General features: G+C 38.6%; 1 protein-coding gene across 1 annotated transcript in view; it reads left to right on the forward strand.

Annotated features, from left to right (window-relative positions):
* The window catches only part of wnk4a (WNK lysine deficient protein kinase 4a), a 53,608-nt gene continuing 34,065 nt past the window's right edge, over positions 1-19,543 (forward strand). Inside the window, exon 1 of the mRNA XM_053511510.1 lies at positions 1-778. Within this exon, the coding sequence (XP_053367485.1) occupies positions 230-778 (549 nt within the window). The 5' untranslated portion in view covers positions 1-229. The remainder of the gene's footprint in view (positions 779-19,543) is intronic.

The raw sequence follows: 19,543 nt of genomic DNA on the forward strand, positions 1-19,543 counted from the left end.
CGCGCGCGCACGTTCAGAACAAGCTGTACTCGTGTTAATGAAGCAGCGCTTCCTTCCCGAATGCGCTCGAGTAAAGTGAAGCTCGGGACCAGAAGGACATGAGGACATTTGTGTCCTCGCGAATAATCATCATGAACTGGATGTGAAGAAAGAAGAAAAAAAAACAAAAACAACCAGAAGTAGTAGTAGTTGTATACACAGTCTTCGCTCGTCCGACTTATTGCGCAGGATGTCCCACGCAGACCTGGAGGTGTCCGCACTCGGCTTCACGAGCCTACCTGTCGTCGATCACCTGGACGCGGACTGTCTGCTCCGCGCGCACACGCTGAGCGCCCGGAGGAACTCGTACGTGCTGCACAAGCTCGAGCTCGAGCCGCTCTACAGCGCGCAGTCGTGGTCCGAGGAGAACGTCTTACCCGAGAGACAGACGGACGAATCCAAAGCGGTCGCGTCTCCCGTGTCTCCCGTGTCCCCGGCGTCCCCTCCGTCCTCCGCGCAATGGGACGCCGCGGCCGCGGTGCCTCCGGCGGCCAGGGCGCACGAGCCGAGCTCGGATTCGGACATCGAGGCCACGAAGAGCAGCCCGAAGCTGATCAAAAGGCTCGAGAGCCGGTGGGAGCTCGAGGAGAAGGAGGACGTGGAGACCAGAGCCGTGGCCACATCTCCTGATGGACGATACCTCAAGTTCAACGTGGAGATCGGCAGGGGCTCGTTTAAGACCGTCTACAAAGGTTTGGACACGGAGACCACGGTGGAGGTGGCGTGGTGCGAGCTGCAGGTAAATATACTCGGGCTAAGCTGGAAGTACAGTGATGAAACTTGTGCACCTGCCATCAGGACGATCTGACATACTGTATAGACTTTACATCAGTATACAGTAACTATATAGCAGTAATATATAGGCAGCAGTGGTCGCCTTGCACCTCCAGGGTCCGGGTTCGATCCCTGCAAGTTTTGTGCAACCCGTGCTTGGCGGGTTTCCTCCGGGTACTCCGGTTTTCTCCGACAGTCCAAAGACGTGCAGATTAGGGTTATTTAATTGGCGTTCCTAAATTGCCTAATGTGTGCGAATGAACGTGTGTGAGAGCCTTGTGATGGATTGGCACCCCGTCGAGGGTGTACGCCGCCTCGTACCCTAAGTTTCCTGTGATAGTCTATAAATGGCATCGACGATGAGTATATAAAGATTTTTGGAAAAAAATTATATACAATACCCTAGATTTTTTTTCTTCATTTCAACTAATGACTGAGTAAACACTACCAAATTATACGTACTTGTACATTAATAATCATAAACTATTTAAAATATAGAGGCATAATGGTTAGCACTGTCGCCGTGCACCTACAGGGTCCAGGTTCGATTGTGGGTTTTGTGTGCATGGAGTTCGCATGTTCTCCCTGTCCTTGGTGGGTTTCCTCTGGGTACTCCGGTTTCATCCCACAGTTCAAAGATCTGCAGATTAGGATTATTATTTGGCGGTCCCAAATTGCCTGTAACTTAAGAATGTTAACCGGAGGTCCTACCACGGTCGTAAAATGTGAATAAATTTTACAGTTGTAATCACCACTGGTTTCCACAGTCCCTAGTTGGACTACAGAGGTTCCTGGATAGATGGATGGATGGAACTAACATATATCAGCTTCAATATACAATTTTATTTTATTGCTTTAATAAAGAATTATTTACTATACTGTTTAAACCGGTATATAATTAATAATAATCATCTTCAGGAAATCTTGAATACAGTTACACACTACCTTCTTAATTCCTGACCAGTGATTTTTCCTAGATCATATTTGACAGATTTCTTTATCAGCTTCGTTACCACTATAGCCACAATGACACCTTAAATTCAGCTGGGTTGCAAAGTAAATGCTGAGGTTAATACTAACTATAATACTAATAATAATTCCCCATCTCTCTCTCTCTCTCTGTCACATTATCTCCCTACACATGCATGACTGCACTTTTCTAAAGCAGACAGAGTGGCGAGAGCTGTATAGATAGTCTGTAATACTAAAATCAACTAAATTCACACACATTTTTTAAACCTGTACAATTTGCCACATATTTTTCTGCCTAATTTTAATATCACATGCATTAACAAAATGCACGCTGGACATAAACTCATCATAAAAAAGTGATGATTAAAGCTCCTTTGTTTAGGTTAGAACTGCACTACTGTGTTACTGATATAAAATAATAAAATGTGTATTTTGTTTGTTTTTCCCTAATAGTTTTGTTCTAATATTCTATATTAATCAGAACGACCCTGTTTTGATTATGACAACACAACCACAATCATATATATATATATATATATATTAAATTCCAGGTTTCTTGCGTGCATATAAATAAAACGTTCATGTCTTTTCTTTTAAGCCAGTAGATATAAGAAGAATTTTTTTTTTCTTTTAATATGAGCTCAGATTCAGTGGTGGCATTATATACCTGCTACTTTGTTTGGCATCGGACAAGAGGACAAACACACAATGCCTGTTTTTTTTTTTTCAGCTTGTCTCCTTATTGTCAGTGAGCAACAGGCCAATGTCATTTCTGATGCAGTAGTAGAAAGCGTGCCAAAAATGTCTCGATTCAAAAGAGGCTCATGTCCTGCTAAAAGTCTTAATAAGCTCTAATAGGATTAAAGATGACCGCTGCTGATACAGAGACTTCAGCCTGTCTGTGATGACATCATCACGGCAATGAATTGAGAACTGGTCTGGTCTTATCTTCTGTTCCTCTGTGAGTTTACTCATGATCGTACACCCTCTCAAACACATAGATAGATAGGTACGTACATGAATGAGGTTGGGATAATGTTGCAAATACAACTTTAAAACAACATTATTTATTATTATTTTTCAGCTGAAACACATTCTTGATTTGCTTTCTTTTTTTTGTTTTGTTTTAACTAAGGTGGCTTTCTGATCCGATTCGAACCCGCGCTGAATGCGAATCAGTGGAAGTGTTTGTTTATTCATTAAACTTCATCGCAATGTCACTTTATCAAAATCTAACTTTCAAAATCAGACGAATGCCACAGTTGACCATCAATGTTGTTTTTCGGGATGCGACATTGCAAAATAATCAGTTTATGAGAACGTTATACAGCGTCAGGGTTTGTTACTTTGTGATCTGGACGTCTGTCTTTTCCAGTTGTATTTCTTTCTGGTCTGTACATGCCCTCGAAATGGACACTTTTGTATTTTATTTCTATTGAATTTTTTTTTTATTTTGACCTGTTAAAAATTTTGTGACGGTTGCTAAACATATTTTTCCGAACACTGTTGCTAAAGAAACGTACTGTAGTAGTGTTGTCACTAAACATGGGCGCTTGTACTGTACTGTACAACAAGTTGTTTTCAGTAAACTAAAGTGTTTAAAAGTGTTTTTTAATCAAAAACATTCAAATATGCAAACAATTGTTAAACCATATAATTAATTATTGTGCACACAGAATCGTTTCCTGTCTGATGACGATCATAGCGTATTCAATGCTAGTTACAATTAATCCAAGTCACTTCAATATTGGGTGCGTCATACCTTATTAAGTAGAACATACCCACTGTTTAGCCGAACAGTATTTGGCACTGTTGTCGGAACACCGAACACGTCATTAATGTTCATGGTCTAATGCAAAGTTGGCCGGTTATGAATCTAATCATTCAAAGCCGGCGTTGCCAAATCACCTCTGGGTCTCCCTATGCCTTATTAGTGACAATTACAGAACAGTTGGACATTTATTCACTCGTGGAAGGAACACAGATGATTGAGAAATTTTTGTACCATGTTCCTTTTTTTTTTTTTTTTTTACAGTTGTTTTGCGATCGTTGTAGATTTACAAGTACGGGTAGAGCAGGTTGCATCCGGGACAAGTGTTCTTTCTCCAATTAAATCCTACAAATAAATGTCCTCTAAATCCCATATGTACAAATTGCACATTTGTGCAAAAACAAATAACAGGTTAAACAGGTCGGAGAGACTGTACTGTAGTTATTCGATGTAACAGCATTCTTTTATTCATTTTCTTTAGGGCGAACTTACAGTACACCCCGCCTCAACAACCATCGCTATCAACACTGTCCGTCTGATCTTAATAATGATGAAATGAGAATGATAAACTGAAGAGAATCAGTTTGTTTCTCTGTTGCTTTTAACAATAGAACTGAAGAACAGCTTCACAGAAATACGGAGGTGGAGTTATGGGTATAATGTAAAACAAAGCGGCGGTGGTGGCTCAGGTGGTGCCTTAAGGTTCTGAGTTACTCATCAGAAGCTCCAGCAGGTTGCCGCTGATGGGCCCTTGAGCGAGGCCCTTAACCGTGTCTGCTCCACGGGTGCAGAATAATGGCTGACCCTGAACTCTGACCCCTGCGCTCTGACCCCTGCCTACTAAAAAAACTGGGATATTCGTAGAACATGATCAGTGACAATAAAACGCATTTTAATAAACAGTACAGAATTCACCCAGAACAACTTATATAGTCGGTATAATGAACCGTGACAGTTTTTAAGCAATCGCACTGCCTTTAGTTAAATGCACACTATTATGTAAACTTCACATATGTTTCCTGACAGCTTGCGTGCCCTCCCACGCCCACGGTGTTTTATCAGCAGCTGCCTTATTTTAGATAAGCCATGGCTATGCATTTCTGTGGAAGAGGAGAGGTTAGTTAGAGAATTCTGTAGCATAACCATTGAAACCTCCCAGTCACGTTACACTGCACTTGTTTGTTTGTTTGCCTACAACTTGGTTGTGGAAGAAACCGTAAGCGGAAATGTCAAAAGGGTGGGTGTTGATTAAGCAACCATACCCAATTAACTTTTTTTTTTTTAAATCAAAAATGCATTCATGATTTAAAGGTTTTCAGAAAATGTGAAATAGCAAGAACCAGTCGTAGTAGTAACAAAACATCCGATAGTTTTAATTCTGTAAAGCTGCTTTGCAGTAGAAATACAATTTAAATGAATAGGAGTGGTAGTAATAGCAGTGTCGCCGGTCTGTGTAGTGTTTAGCATGATCTCATTTGAGTTTCTCCAGATTCCTGACATCTTCCAGTAACTTGCTGGCAGATGGACAGACTAGTGATGATTGATTGAGTCTTTATGTGGTTGTTGATCTGTTACGTACTATAATGCAATTCAGCATGTGTCTCACCTCATGCCAGGGTTTCTAGGACAGGATGTGATCAAACATGACCTTGAATGGGATAAAGAGTTAACTGAACTGATATATTATTGAACATTATCATTTGATCACTTCCCTGGCAGGGTGGCTTAGTGCTTAGTACCTACTTAGGGTTGGTACTGTTAGTACTGTCGCCTTGCATCTCAATGTTCTAGTTTGCATGTTCTCCCCGTGCTTGGTGGGTTTCCTCCGGGTACTCTGGTTTCCTTCCACAGTCTAAAGATATGCAGATTAGGCTAACTGGCGTTCCCAAATTGCACGTAGTATGTGAATGGGCATGTGAGTATGTATGTACGTGTGTACCCTGCGATAGATTGGCACCCCATCCAGGGGGTACCCTGCCTTGTGCACGATAGGCTCCATGACCCTGTATAGAGGATAAAGCGGTATAGATGTTGAGTGAGAATGAGTGAATGTGAGTGCGTATGCTTGTGGCCTATGAAAGGTCGGCAACCCATCCACGGCGTCCCCCACCTTGAACACTGGGATTTCTGGGATAGCCTGTAGGATAAGTGGTAAGAAAAATGGATGGATGGATAGAGGTTTTTCCCCGTAAATGTTATGGCAACAATGAGTTTTCTTGGATGGGAAAGTAAATGAATGGAGAACATGTCCTAATGGATCAATACCTAATCTGGAGGTACACTAAATTGCCAGAGGGCCAATGAAGCATTGAGGGAGTTTCTCGCAGAGAACAAAGATTTCGACTATTTGGATTCCAAACTTTTTGAGTCAGATGAAGAGCTGCCAGCTCCTGACCATTGGCCTATTGTGCTTTCATGCACTTCTCTCTCTCTCCGCTGTCTTGGCTGTAAACGGGAGTTAAGTCATTCTGATTGCTTACTAAAAACATTATGACACAAACTATCAAATAAATCCAAGATAGAATTTTCACATGAATAATGGGATTAATATATACATATATATATATATTTTTTTTAAATAAGGCTTAATAAGTTTTCTCTCTCTTATTTATAATTCATTTTATGCTACATATAACACTTGATCAGTACCAGTATATATATATATATATATATATATATATATATATATATATATATATATATATTGGACGGTGTTATTGTCTGAATTGACTTACAACTGAGACAAGTCCAAGCAAAGATTAAGATTAAGATTAATGGCTTTGATCAGCACTTGCTTGCGAGCAGCGCTGGGATTTAAACTGGTGAGCTGCCAGTATGTTATGGGGATAAATACTTTGGAATTGCGTTTTTATTCGTTATTGTGGCACCGTGGCATTTATCGTACCACACTGCTTTGCCTTTCGATGATGTCTTAGCTATTTTTCCAGGCTCCAGTAGTTGTATTTATGTGCCGCTCTTCATCTCAGTGTATGTAAACTACATATGCTATCATCTTGTAGTCAACCTGGTAGTTGTTTTGTCCTCTAACCTACTCTAATTGACTTTAAATGCTTGAGATGGAGGATATTCTTTCACATTCTGTGTTATCATATTTCCCTTATTATGTCATACGGTTAGTGGGTGATATGTGGGCTGTAATTAGTGCCAGATGTGTCCTGAATAACATCAGTATTCTGCCGAAAATGCAGTTGTTGCAACCGGGTTTAACGCAACACATGAAGGAGCAGTAATGCAGAGCACAGACTTGTTGCTCCGGTTAGGTCTCAGAGAAATGTGCGTGAAGGCAAAGAAAGAATCTGTTTCTATTATGCTGTACAATATACTGTATGTACTTATAGCAGTATATTTAATATCGTCTGCCTCTGTACTACTTAGGAAATGAATTCAGTGACTTAAGTTCATGAGTTACATCAATACTTATTACTCATAGTGAGAGTTGGGTTCATTTTCAAGGTGCCTCGTTTAGTTTGTAAAAAACAAAGGGAACCAGTGAGGTTACTCCTGAGCTTTAAACACACAAAAGAAACACAAAGAACTGTTCCCTTATGTTTTTTTAATTTTTTTTTTTATTTAGGGGTTAGAAAATACTGGCTAAAGGAACTATCAAAATAAATACACTTAATTATATCTTAATTATCACTTCATTATTTAGCAGTTTATAAAAAAGCACTCGATCAAGCTGATCCTTTTATTTCGCATTTCCTTCTACACTGTACACTAATAGTTAACTGTTTGCACTATTACAAGATAATAAACATTATTTGCACCATTAACTAGAATGCACTATTTTATCATGCACTCAATCGTATGTTTTTATTACATTATTGCGCCCAGCTGGGGAAAAACTGACTTAACATTAATCTGCTCTACTTACAGCTCACTTTAATCCACGACAAATTTTAGCACAAAATATTATGGTTACAAAATCAAATTATGTCAGAGATGATGTATGGACAATACGGTTTTTCACCCAAGAAAATGGGCTCAAATTCAAGCCCAGAACAACAACAACAACAACAACAACAACAAATCAAAGAGAGACATAACTCTGTTTTGGCAAATCCCACATAATGGATAACTCGCCCGAGGTCCGAATCTCATTCACAATTTCTGGATAATATATCCACGCTATTATTATCTGTAAAGGCACTTAAAACAAACATGTTATTGAAACAGGAGTTATTGGTTCATCTATCAAGGTTATATCATTATGTTCTGTAAATGAAACCACATAATACCGCACTCAGATGTAGTGATAAAAACAGCACAAGTGTTGTGCACATGGTAAATGAAAATACGCACAAAAATAGATAGAATGCAGGTTTAAATGGTAATAAGCTTTAAGCCTGAAAATAATTCCGCTGGCAGGCAGGAGATGACAACGCGTTCCCTTTGATCAATAATACAAAGATTTCTCGTGAACACCTCTGCCAAGTTTTTGTTCAGAATTAGCCTTTGGCAGAAAAGTTTCCCCTCCTCTATTTGGAGGATTTTTGTCCATCTTTACTTGTCAAAACCTCTCCCAGGCTCATGCATGCACAGGGAGCATGCTTCTCATTGTTTTATTTATCCTCTGGCAAAGTGAACTCTGAATCTATTTACTTTAAAAAAAAAAACACAAAAAGACCCTTCTGTTGGAATTTCATTCTATATGTACAGTACAGCGGATCTCTTGTTGGTAATTGAGGTGGTAAAAAGAGGTGGAAAAACCACCACCGTCACACAGGGGACTCTGTGGGTTGGTCCACTTTTTCAACATCCTCAACCTTTCTATCCATTTAGCCATGCATTCGTTTTCCTTTCAGGTGACTTTAATAACCACAGTAGTAGGGCTGCGTGTTTTGATAAAAAACAAACAAAAAAAACAACATAGCGATTACTTATTGCATATTGCAAATGAGATATAAACTACTGTATGATATGTAACTATTAAATGTACTGTAATGTTCTTGGCTAACACCAAATAAATGGACGAATGATCTCATTAATACAGCGATGTTTAGCAACTCAAATATATAAATAAATAGATAAATTCCTAAATTATTGACAAACTACATAAATCTACATAAACTCCTGACTGTGTGTATGTATTGTAATAAATGAATACATTTTAATATATTTAAATTGTAATAAATTGATGTTTAATATTGTGATTAAATAATCTGCACCCTATTAAGATTTTTATTTTTATGTAATTAATTGTGTAGCATTACACAGTCCATGGAAAGTTGAGGCAATGGACCAGTATACAATAATACAAACACTTATACTTGCAAACATGAATAAACAAATTAATTATCGAGCTCCTCAGTTTCAGTGTTAATCGCAAGTGTGACTGCATGCCACTTCTCGTTTAACGTTCTCGTCGAGTTGCACATGGCACTCCTGAGTTACCACTGATCCGACCCCTTCTTCCCCTCCATCACTGAACAGTTGATAATCTCAACAAAGTGGACGCCAAGTTTCCTGTTCCAGAGCTGCACTTTGGACCTTTGGAAGGGATTTATTTATGGTCACACTATCTGGTATGAATCTGGTTCCTGTCATGGTTTCTTCCACCATTGCCTCCAGCTTGATTATTAGGGATAAACCGATTAAGTTGGAAAAAAAAAAGAATCACTCATCGTCTGTACTGCCTTATCTTGTATACAGGGTCACGGGGGGGCCTGAAGCCTATCCCAGGAGATCTTAGGGCACGAGGCGGGGACAGGGTGCCAATACATTGCAGACACTATTGGCAGTTTTGGAATGCCAATTAGTATCTATCCATCCATCCATCCACTATCATAACCCGTGCTAGTAGGTCAATTTGTTTTACAGTATTTTCCCTAGGTATGGATGAGTGTGTCCTTCCTAGTGGGAACGTCTCCTGCTTTGTACCCAGTTGCTTGGATGATCTCTGAAACCCTGCTACGAATAAAACAGTTACATAACACTGTGGGAATAAAAGAACATTTCGTGTAAAATTACATTTTGTCACTTACAAACGTGTACTTCCCTGTAACATGTTTTTTTTTTAGTATCACAGTCTCGGTCTATTACACACTCCAACCTACACAGCCAGCCTGTCTTTTACTCTGCCTTTGTTCCTTTAGTGTTAGATGTTAAAATAGCAACATTATCAGTGCTGGTATCCACGCCGCAGTCGCTCGAGTTGTTCTAATCCCGCGATGTTATTTCGGGCTCGGTGTGTTTTTGTTTGTAACCATGGAGAGGTTCAAATCATGAGGAATTTCAGCTGTCTACATATTAAAGTACACCAGGATTACCGTCACACAGAACATTAGGAAGGAAAACCAGGCAAAGTCAATGTTCCCCCAAGCTCACTTAGGCGGGAAGCATGCACACACAATCCTCCTACATGGTCATGTGTATTTTCATTCTTTATATGACGTGAAAGTACATGCATGTTTCCATGAGTATATCCAATCAAAACCAGTCAACTCCTGAAACACTTGATCTTCTCTGCAAAAAGCTGGCCTTCAGGCACATACAGTATGTGCACACACACACACTCTCAGATAAGGGGCGCAACTAACTGTAAGTGGTCCTCTTAGACGGCACGGACAATAGTTACGGGAAGCACAATGTGGAGTGCATGTGTTGTGTGTTATGGAATTCAAACAGTTGGGAAGTTCAGGAATGCACGCTATATATTTTGATCACATTGTTAAAGGATTTTATTACTTTTTGGTTTTTCTTTAGGGGTCTTTAAATGTTCAAACTCAAAGAAACTAGAATAAGGAGTTTATCGTTCATTCATCTTTTGTACCGATTTTACTGTTACAGCCCTGGAGCCTCTCTTAGGAGACTTTGGGCATGACATGGGGTACATCCGTAACGGATTGCCAATCCATCGCGAGGCACACGCACACACACATATACACACACACACACACACAGGATTGTTAATTCTTTTTTAGCTTCTATTAGTGATATTTATTTTCTTGCAAAATGTTTTCATATTAAAAAAAATAAATTATTCTATAATTATGTAGTTATTTTCATGATTGAGCAAAATCACTTAAACTGGTGTGCTCTTGGACTGAATATCAGCATGGCTTCGATTCCAACAGCACGAAGTGTGACATTGCATTTATTCACCGCTGGCAATTATGCCACAAATGGCAATTCTTATCAACAGATTATGATTTGTTTGTTTATTTAACTGGTTATGTTACATATCCTTCCACGACTGGCACAGCTGGCGACCGACTGTTAGTGTAATTAACAGGGGTAAAAGTAGTTTTAAATTCTTACCCGTACTATGCAGCCAAAAGGTGAGGAGAATAAATCATGGAGGTGGTGGACAGGACAGTTTTCAGAAACTTACAAGCTTTACTTCCACTTAGAATATCCGAGCATTTCAGGGTTGAATCCCGAATAGAGTTAAATGGTAGGCTAGTGTGCTAGCTTATTCCACGCACTTATTCCAAGTAGTGCCTTTGATCAGGGGGTTAGAGAGCGATTTTGTGTTTGAAGCTAGTTAGCTTTGTAGGTCGCATTAGCCGCGAGCAAGACCACACGAACGGTTCACTGGCAATTTGGAACGACTTACAAGCAATTACCAAGGAGACAGCATGTTTTTTAGAATTACATAACATTATCAGATGTCTTATTACTGAAAAATGCGCCTGTTATTGGTTTTGAATGTGGGTTTTGGCAGGCGGCTGCTCTCCCCTCAATACCGCGGACCGTACCGACCCTCTCTTGACCAGCCATTAGAGTAATTAACGATTATTGGAACACCTGGGACTAGACGTGATACTTATATTTCAATGCCCCAGTGCTGTTGTGCTCTATATCATCACTTGTGGAATGCCCCTCGTCCATTACTCTGTCGGAACTAACTGTTGTGTAATGCTCCTTAACTCATGTTTTAGTTGTCGATCTTATCTTTTGACCCATACGCAATTATCTCTGCTGGTAATGTCAACATGAGTGTGGGTGTGTTCTTCAAAATTACTTTTTCTTTCTGGAATTTTACCTTCAGGTCACAGTTTGCAGTTTCCATGAAGTGACCCATACATTTCTATTTCGGTCAAGTATAGATGGCAAAGCATATTACATATGACGGAAAAGCTTTTAGCAGTTAAAGTAAAAAAAAATCTGTTTTTCGTAGTAAAAGGTTGCTATTTGTTAGGGAGCGTAAGGTTGGACTTCTCTACAGAAAGGAGTCATGCACCCATCATGCATAGTGCCTCACTGTACAAGCCTCTCTGAGTTATGATCTGGGGTTGTTCCAGTTGGTCAGGTCTAGGCTCTATTTTTATGTGGCAAAAAATAAAGTCAGCCGACGACCTGAATGTACTGACTGACCAGGTTTTCAACCTGTCTGCAACTCTTTGGGCTGGTCAGTGTACTCAGGTTATATATTTGACTTGATACGATTGCTGATAATGTGCAGAAAGTTGTGAATGAGGTTAGAGTTGTGAATGTTGTTGTATAATCTTTGTGGTTGCATAGAGATATTGTAAGCATATCAAAACAGCCCCAGGTTTGTTAACACGCCCGCCAGACTTCATCAATTAATCGAGTCCTGATCTGTCAGAGTACGGTAGTGTTACTGGTTTGGCAAAGTGCCACTTATAACGGACGTCCCGGTATTTATTTTAATTATGTGACTTAGGATAAATTACCCCATATCATTAACCAAAACGTGATAAACACCATTTTCAGACTCTTAATCATTCTGGCAAATTATTTGCCTCAGGCATAAAAGGTTGTCTCGAAGAAGATTTTAATTTAACATCTAAACCACTATATTAATTTAAACCATTTCATACTGTATATTTCTTTAGGAATCTTTGATATATTGTTTATTCTCACTAAATCATCCCTATTATTAACACCATATTTCATATTTGCATCGACACAAATACAACCGCAGGCTGATTTATCCATCGTGCCAAAACTGTGGTAGACGGAGTTATAGCTTTTTTTAATTTTTAAAACACACTGATATAACCAAAACAAAATATTTTTTGCTTGTAATTTTGCTTTTTTAATTTTTAATTTTTACCTCCTTTGTAAATCGAAGAAAACATTCGCAAAATATTCTCTATTATTTGTCAGCGAAATATTTTCCCCCTACAACCCTCATTTTGCTTTGAAACTTATATAACAGATATATATTCATACATGGACAAATTGTTTGATGGTTATTAATAAGGTTTGTTTGACTTTAACAGAGATAATTCAGATATTGGTGTTAGTTCATCCTGTATGAATACTGTAGTCCATCAGTTCACCGAAGTAAAAAATTCAAGTGAAATAAGACGAGTTCTGCGTTTCACCGGATGCTGCTGTTGGCTATTGTCTTGCCATCTGTTCTTCTTTAATCAGGTGGAATGTTAGAGCGGCTCCTTCTCTTTCACATACTGTACAGTACGGCAGGCCGAGTCTTCTACCAAGAAATGTCTTCATCTCTTCATTTACGAATAGTCCAATTCAAATGTACTATTTATAACTCTAGACAACATTAACTTATGCAATCCTAACCCAGCTTTGTATTTTGTATTCCGTATTTATTTTAGATGGACTCTCACTTTCTCCACCTGTCGAAGATATGCCTAGGCAAGACTTTTCGCTATGAATCATACTTGGAGTCCAGCCAGAGTATTTCCTTTCTGACTCCTGCCATTTACGACCCCAGCGGCTCCCAAACCACCCGCGTCCCACCCCCTCTGCCCAGCCACTCTCCTCGTTCCTCTACTAAAGAATTGCTCCAATGTGGTGAACCTATGAGCAGACTAAAAAAAGAGCATTTCACCACAAGATCACATTTGCACTTTTTTTTTTTTTTTTTTTTATAAATAATTTTTAGCTTATTTCTGGGAGGAAAAAAATGGGTATTTATGAAACAACCTTTACACAATTTTGTGCTGTCTTATATAATTTTAGATCATTAGCGACTATAAAATAATCAATTTGCAAAAATAAATTAATAATAATGAATGGATAGAAAATTAGCTAAAAAAATGATATTTTTATTATTTTCTTTTTAATAATAATAATAATAATAATTATAATAACGTGAACAACACCTGTGCTGGTTAATAATGTGTTAAACCAGCACAGTGTTAAATGATTTGTTTAACAGTGAATAAAACTAACCCCACAATAATCAACATATATTAACATGTTTGAGTGTTAGTCTGTAAAAACCAGAACTGAGGCTAAAAAAAAGTTTTAGATTTACATCTGGATTTTAGTTTCAGCTTTTATGGGCATTTCTCCATAATTTTTTCATTAAATATTTTTTATTTAAACCCATTTTTAGTCACTGATCCTGTCGGCAGTTTACTGGTATATAGTTGGTGATCACGTTCTTCAGCTCGGTGTTTAGCTGTTCAGTTAGTGGTTGACACTGTGGCCTTGCACCTCCAGGGTGCGGGTTGAGTTCCTGCCTCGGGTCTGTGTGCGTGGAGTTTGGTGGGTTTCCTTCAGGTTAGTCTGATTGGCACCCTGTCCAGGTTGTACCCTGCTTTGTGCCTGAAGGTTCCTGAGATAGGCTTGAGGCTCCCTGCGGCCCTGTATAGGATAAGTGGTATAGATGATGATGAAGATGAAGATAAGCAGTTGCAGATTTAGGCTTTAAAGGCATTAAATTTTTTTTTTGCCAGAGGACTTGAGTTGCACAGATTTAAGTTAAGTTTGTCTCTATCATGTTAAGGCTATTGTTGGAAAATTCTATCCATGTGTTGAGTACTGTTGGATACGGCCACTGAGCCAGAATGTCTTACAGCAAATAGTAGAGAGAGTGAGAGACTGTGTGTAGGGGGTGTTAGTTCAGCTTTTTCAGCTTCCATAAGCTTTAAGCTTTACCTCTCACATAAACTAATATTACATCTACCGTCTGCTGGTTTATATATATATATATATATATATATATAAAGAAAGAAACTACTGCTCTTTTAACAAGTGTTTGTTCAGTCTGTTACTCTTTATAAATCTTTTTTTTATCACTTGCTGTACAAATAATGCTATGCCTCTACCTATATTTTCGTTAATATATTTCTACATTTAGGCATTTGGCAGACGCTCTTATCCAGAGCGACTTACTTTTTTTTTTTTTTATCTCATTACACATCTAAGCAGTTGAGGGTCTTGCTCAAGGGCCCAACAGTGGCAGTTTGGAGGTTGTGGGGTTTGAACCTGGGATCTTCCGAACCGTAGTCCAATGCCTTAACCACTGAGCTACCCCCGGCCTAGATGTATTTCTATATGTATTTTTTATTTTTTTATTACAAGGTGTTCAAGTCAAACTGGGACTTTTGATTTCCCTATATAATCCCCTGCTACACTAATGCACTTATCCCATGGTTTCACTAGTACTTGGACACCATCAAGGTAGAACTTTTTCAGTAATTCAGAACCATGATTTGGATGTCTAAAACGCTGGCCTCCCAGGAACTCCTTTAATGTGAAAAACTTTATACCTGTATTTCTCTTTTCTTGTTTTTCCTTCTCATGAAGTAGTAATCTAGGCCTCCGAGTGGCGCAGTGGTAAAGCGCTCGCCCTATCATCCGGAGATCGCTGGTTCGAACCCCGGGTGATGCTGTTTTCCTCTCACAGCCGGAGCCACAGAGAGAGCTGATTGGCCGAGCTCTCTCAGGGGGGAGGGATGATAGGTACTTGTGCTCCCACATTAGTCACGGCGCTACAGCCAATCAGGGGCGTCTGTGAGCTCGCGCACATGGAAGAAGCGGCTAGCGCTTTCCTCCGAGTGTGTTACTCCGCCCCTGCGTGAGCGAGCAGTTCGAAAAGATGCGGTCGGCTCGCGTCACGTGGTTCGGAGGAAACACGGGATAGCTTTCGCCCTCCTGACTGAGTGGTTGTAGTAGCCTTGATGTGTGTGGGAGCCCCCTAGTGACGGGGAGTAATTGGCCACGACTAGATTGGGGAGAAATTGGGGAAAAAAGAATTGGACAGGACTAAATAAAAAAAATAAAATAAATATGAAGTAGTAATCTAAATGTTTTTAATTTTTAATACTTGATTTTTAAAATTTGGCTTTTAAATATATTATGCTTTTTTTATGATTACTATACTCACTACAATACTAATAATACATTTTTTTATCATTACTTCTGTTAAAACAAATTATTGTCTATTATTGTGTGCAAGATTATTTTTAAAAGCTCTTCCTTTATTTTGAAATGGTTTATCCACTCCTCTTGAGACAAACTTCGAATGAACTTTGGGAAATCCACATTTTCCAGTTGGATGCTCTGGCACGGGATCATAGATACATATGTCAGCTTTTATCTTCTCCTCATGTAATAGGGGTTTTAGTTGAAGATGTACAGCAAATGTCACAAAAAGACACATCATCAGCAGTAATTGCGCTCATGACAGCCATGGGAACGTTTTTTTTTTCCTCTCCTATCAGTAATGACGCATATTGGATTAGAACGTCAAGAGAAACACTAGCTGCTGCCACTGTACGAACTGACAATTAAGAGTGATCGTGTCTTTATTCTGAGCATTCATGTGGCATCCATACACATACAGTTCCATGCTACCTGTACACTTTTACAATGCTTTTTCAAGTTCTGACATGTGTTCTATTCAATGGAAGGGAAAAAAAATGCCCTGTAACCCTTTAGGCCTTTCATGTTAATTGTAACATTAAAGGTTTTATGTGTCATTTTGTATACACACCCTTGTCCTCAGGCTGTCGTGCATTTCCCATGTTAGGTTTAGGTACTTAACATCAGCTGCTTTCCTCCCTCGGGTTATGCGCCCCCTTCAAATACTGTCAAATTAAAGTAAACAAACTTTATAACAGTTTGCATAAGGCAGGTTTTTATGTATATGAATAATATTCAATTCTCAGTATTTGACTAATTGTCACTATTCGTTGTAATTTCATGTGGCACAATGATTCCGTGAGCCGTGAGCCACACACATGGCCGCCACAGACTCCAGATCCCATCACATGAACACTGACCACACTCACCTGGACTCTTCATAGTATTTAAGGACTCTCGTTCCACTCAGACAGTGCCCCGTGTTTTCATAGCCGTCATTGCCAAGCCTTGTATTGTGTGTCAGTCATACAGGTTCTCGATCTAGTTTCTAGTTTTCCCTCTTGGCGTAGTCCTGTTTAAGCTCTTGGCTCATCGCCTGGCCATTGCCTGTCTGCTGTCTGCAAGCTTTAAATATAAAGCACCTGTATCGGTATCTGCCCCCTGACAAATAGTGATTATTCGTTTTTTTTTAATATATATATATATATATATATAAAATCAAATCAAATAAAACATACTTTCACTGCGGCAATGGCGGCTTAGTGGTTAGCACTGTCCAGTCTTGGTCTTTGAATCTTCTCGAGTTTACGTTTCCATTTAGCCATTTGGCAGACGCTTTTTTCAGATCTTCAAAGACTCTAGAGGAAGTTCGTTCCACCACTTAGGTGCCAGAAAAGAACAGAGTCTGGATGAATGTCCTCCTCGATCCCTGAGAGATGGTGGGACGAGGCGAGCAGTGCTGGAGGATCGGAGGGAACGTGGTGCAGTGCGTGGTGTGATTAGAGCAGAAGTTGTCTGATTGGGTGTAGGTGTGTGTGTGTTTGTGCTCTGCAATGGGTTGGCACCCTATCCAGGGTGTACCCTACCATGTTCTATAGGATAAGCTTTCCAGGATAAGTGGTTGTAGACAATGGATAGATGATTTTTTTTTTTCTTTTGAGTTAAAAAAAAATAATGGGAGCACTGGTGGTAGGTTTCTTGACTGTCATGTGGAAGGCTCGGGTTCGATTCCCAGCCAATGTCCAAACCCCAGCCACTGGATGCAGTGCCGGTCACAAGCCCAGAGGCTTGGGAGGGTTGCATCAGGAAGGGCATCCGGCGTAAACTCGAGACAAAATAATCTAATACTTTACATTGGTTGTGTTTACATATAAAGATTATTACAGATCAAAAGGAATTGTTTCCAATTACAGATTCCTGATAAACCTTTTATATTTATTTGGATGCATAAGCAAACAATCTAATGTTGGAAAAAACTTGGCAGCAACCTCTTTATGCGTACAACCTGTTTTGCGTACAAAAGAATTCATTCTGTTCCATCTTCTGTTGTTATTTTTTATAGCCAGCTTGGGTCAGATTTATGGCTCCAGAAGTTTGGACCACACCGTAAATAAACGTTATGTGGTTGAGGTTGACTGCTGTCAATTTGCTCAGTATTTCATTTCTTTATGGTGAAAAAAAACCAAAATCAAGCCCCAGGACCTACAAACCGCCTCCGCTTGGCCCTTGAGCAAGGCCCTTAATCCTGACTGCTCCAGCTTGTCCTGCCTAACCCTGACCTCTGACCCCAATTTTGAGGAAAAGAATTTCTCTAAGCTCTAATGTATACCTGACAAATAAAAGCATATACATATACAAAGGTTATATTTATCATATTAATAACATTTAATCATATCATTAAACCCAATTTTCTCTCCAGTAGTACAGAAGTTGGTATAAAATGACCAGATTACGAAGTTTTTACTACATAATAAGTTTATTTTTCATTATAAAAGTCTAAAAGATGCGTGTTTGGAGTTAAAATGGGATTACTGTCGTCCCGCTTGTGTAACTGTAATATTTCATCGTCTTCTTCGGAAACTGAACAGACTGGCACACAATCCAGCCTGCTGTTGACTGTCGAGTCGTGATGTCTGAAATCAGTGAGAACATTAGTGCCTTTAGTAATGTGTCTAAAAAAAGGGAGCGAGAAATACCTAAATATACCTGAAGAACTACAGTTTATTACTACACAGAATACATAAGTATATCTTATAATAGATCTGATGGCAAAATGCTGCAATAAAATAATATATTATATTTTCAGTAATACTTGTATTTAAAAAAAAAACAACAACTAGAAAACGAGGGAAGAGAAATTACTTTGTACAACTGTATTTTTGACTACAAAAAAGTGAAAGATTTCTATAAAGTTTTTTAAATTTTTATAAAATCAAAATAAAACATCTCAAAGAGGACTATTGTGTTATTTTATCATATCCAGTTCTAGTTCAAAACCATGAAAAAGCTTTTTTTAATATAAAATTTTACTTTGTATTATTATATACTATGAGAACTATCCCATTATTATTATTTTTTTAATATTACGATGCTATAAATTTTTAAACCATAAAAATGTTTTTCGACTACTGTGTAAATTGCTATGGTCCCTTATGATGCATTTTGCCATCAGGGTAATAAACAAGAGGCTAATCGAGTTTTATTATCAGGCTGACTTTACGGGGGGAAAAAGGTGATAATTTAGAGTTATTGCTTAGATTTACATTTGTTCTTTGGGCTTCAGGTTCTGTCCTAATTACTGTAACTTCAGTGAGAAGTAGACGCCGGCTGTCATGTTGCTAGACCAAAAACCGAGCCACGATTACACACACAACAAACCCACACATGCAAAGAAAAACTGTGATTAAACCCAGTGATTATAAGTCAAAGACTAGGACTATGTAAAGGGTTATTTAAAAAATAAAAAAATTACTACCCGGAAATCCTATTATTTTATAATGTTACATTCTAAAGTTTAAAGTTTTATTGTCATATGCACAGTAAAGACACATGTTCCCTCCTGTATAATGAAATTCTTTCTTTGCTGTGCCCCTAATGAATGCTGCTAAAAAGTAAAAAATAAGCATAAAAAATAAAAATAAAGAATATATAAATATGGGTATACAAAAGAATAGGCATATGTAAAAAAAAAAAAAAAAAAAAAAGATATTATCAATATAGAATTAAGGCAAAATATGAAAAATATATATAAAAAAGAGAGAAAGCCCATAGTGTGTGTGTGCAAGGCTGCGATGGTTTGTGCAAATTGTGCAAATGATTGTTCATGATTATTATTATTGTGTGATTGTGAAATGGTTTATTCCATAGAAGTTTGCTATATACATTATATTCATTTATTGACCAACACAATCAGTTTATAGTTTATTTGCA

The sequence above is a fragment of the Clarias gariepinus genome, chromosome 14 (genome assembly GCF_024256425.1).
Source record: "Clarias gariepinus isolate MV-2021 ecotype Netherlands chromosome 14, CGAR_prim_01v2, whole genome shotgun sequence".
Taxonomy (NCBI): domain Eukaryota; kingdom Metazoa; phylum Chordata; class Actinopteri; order Siluriformes; family Clariidae; genus Clarias; species Clarias gariepinus.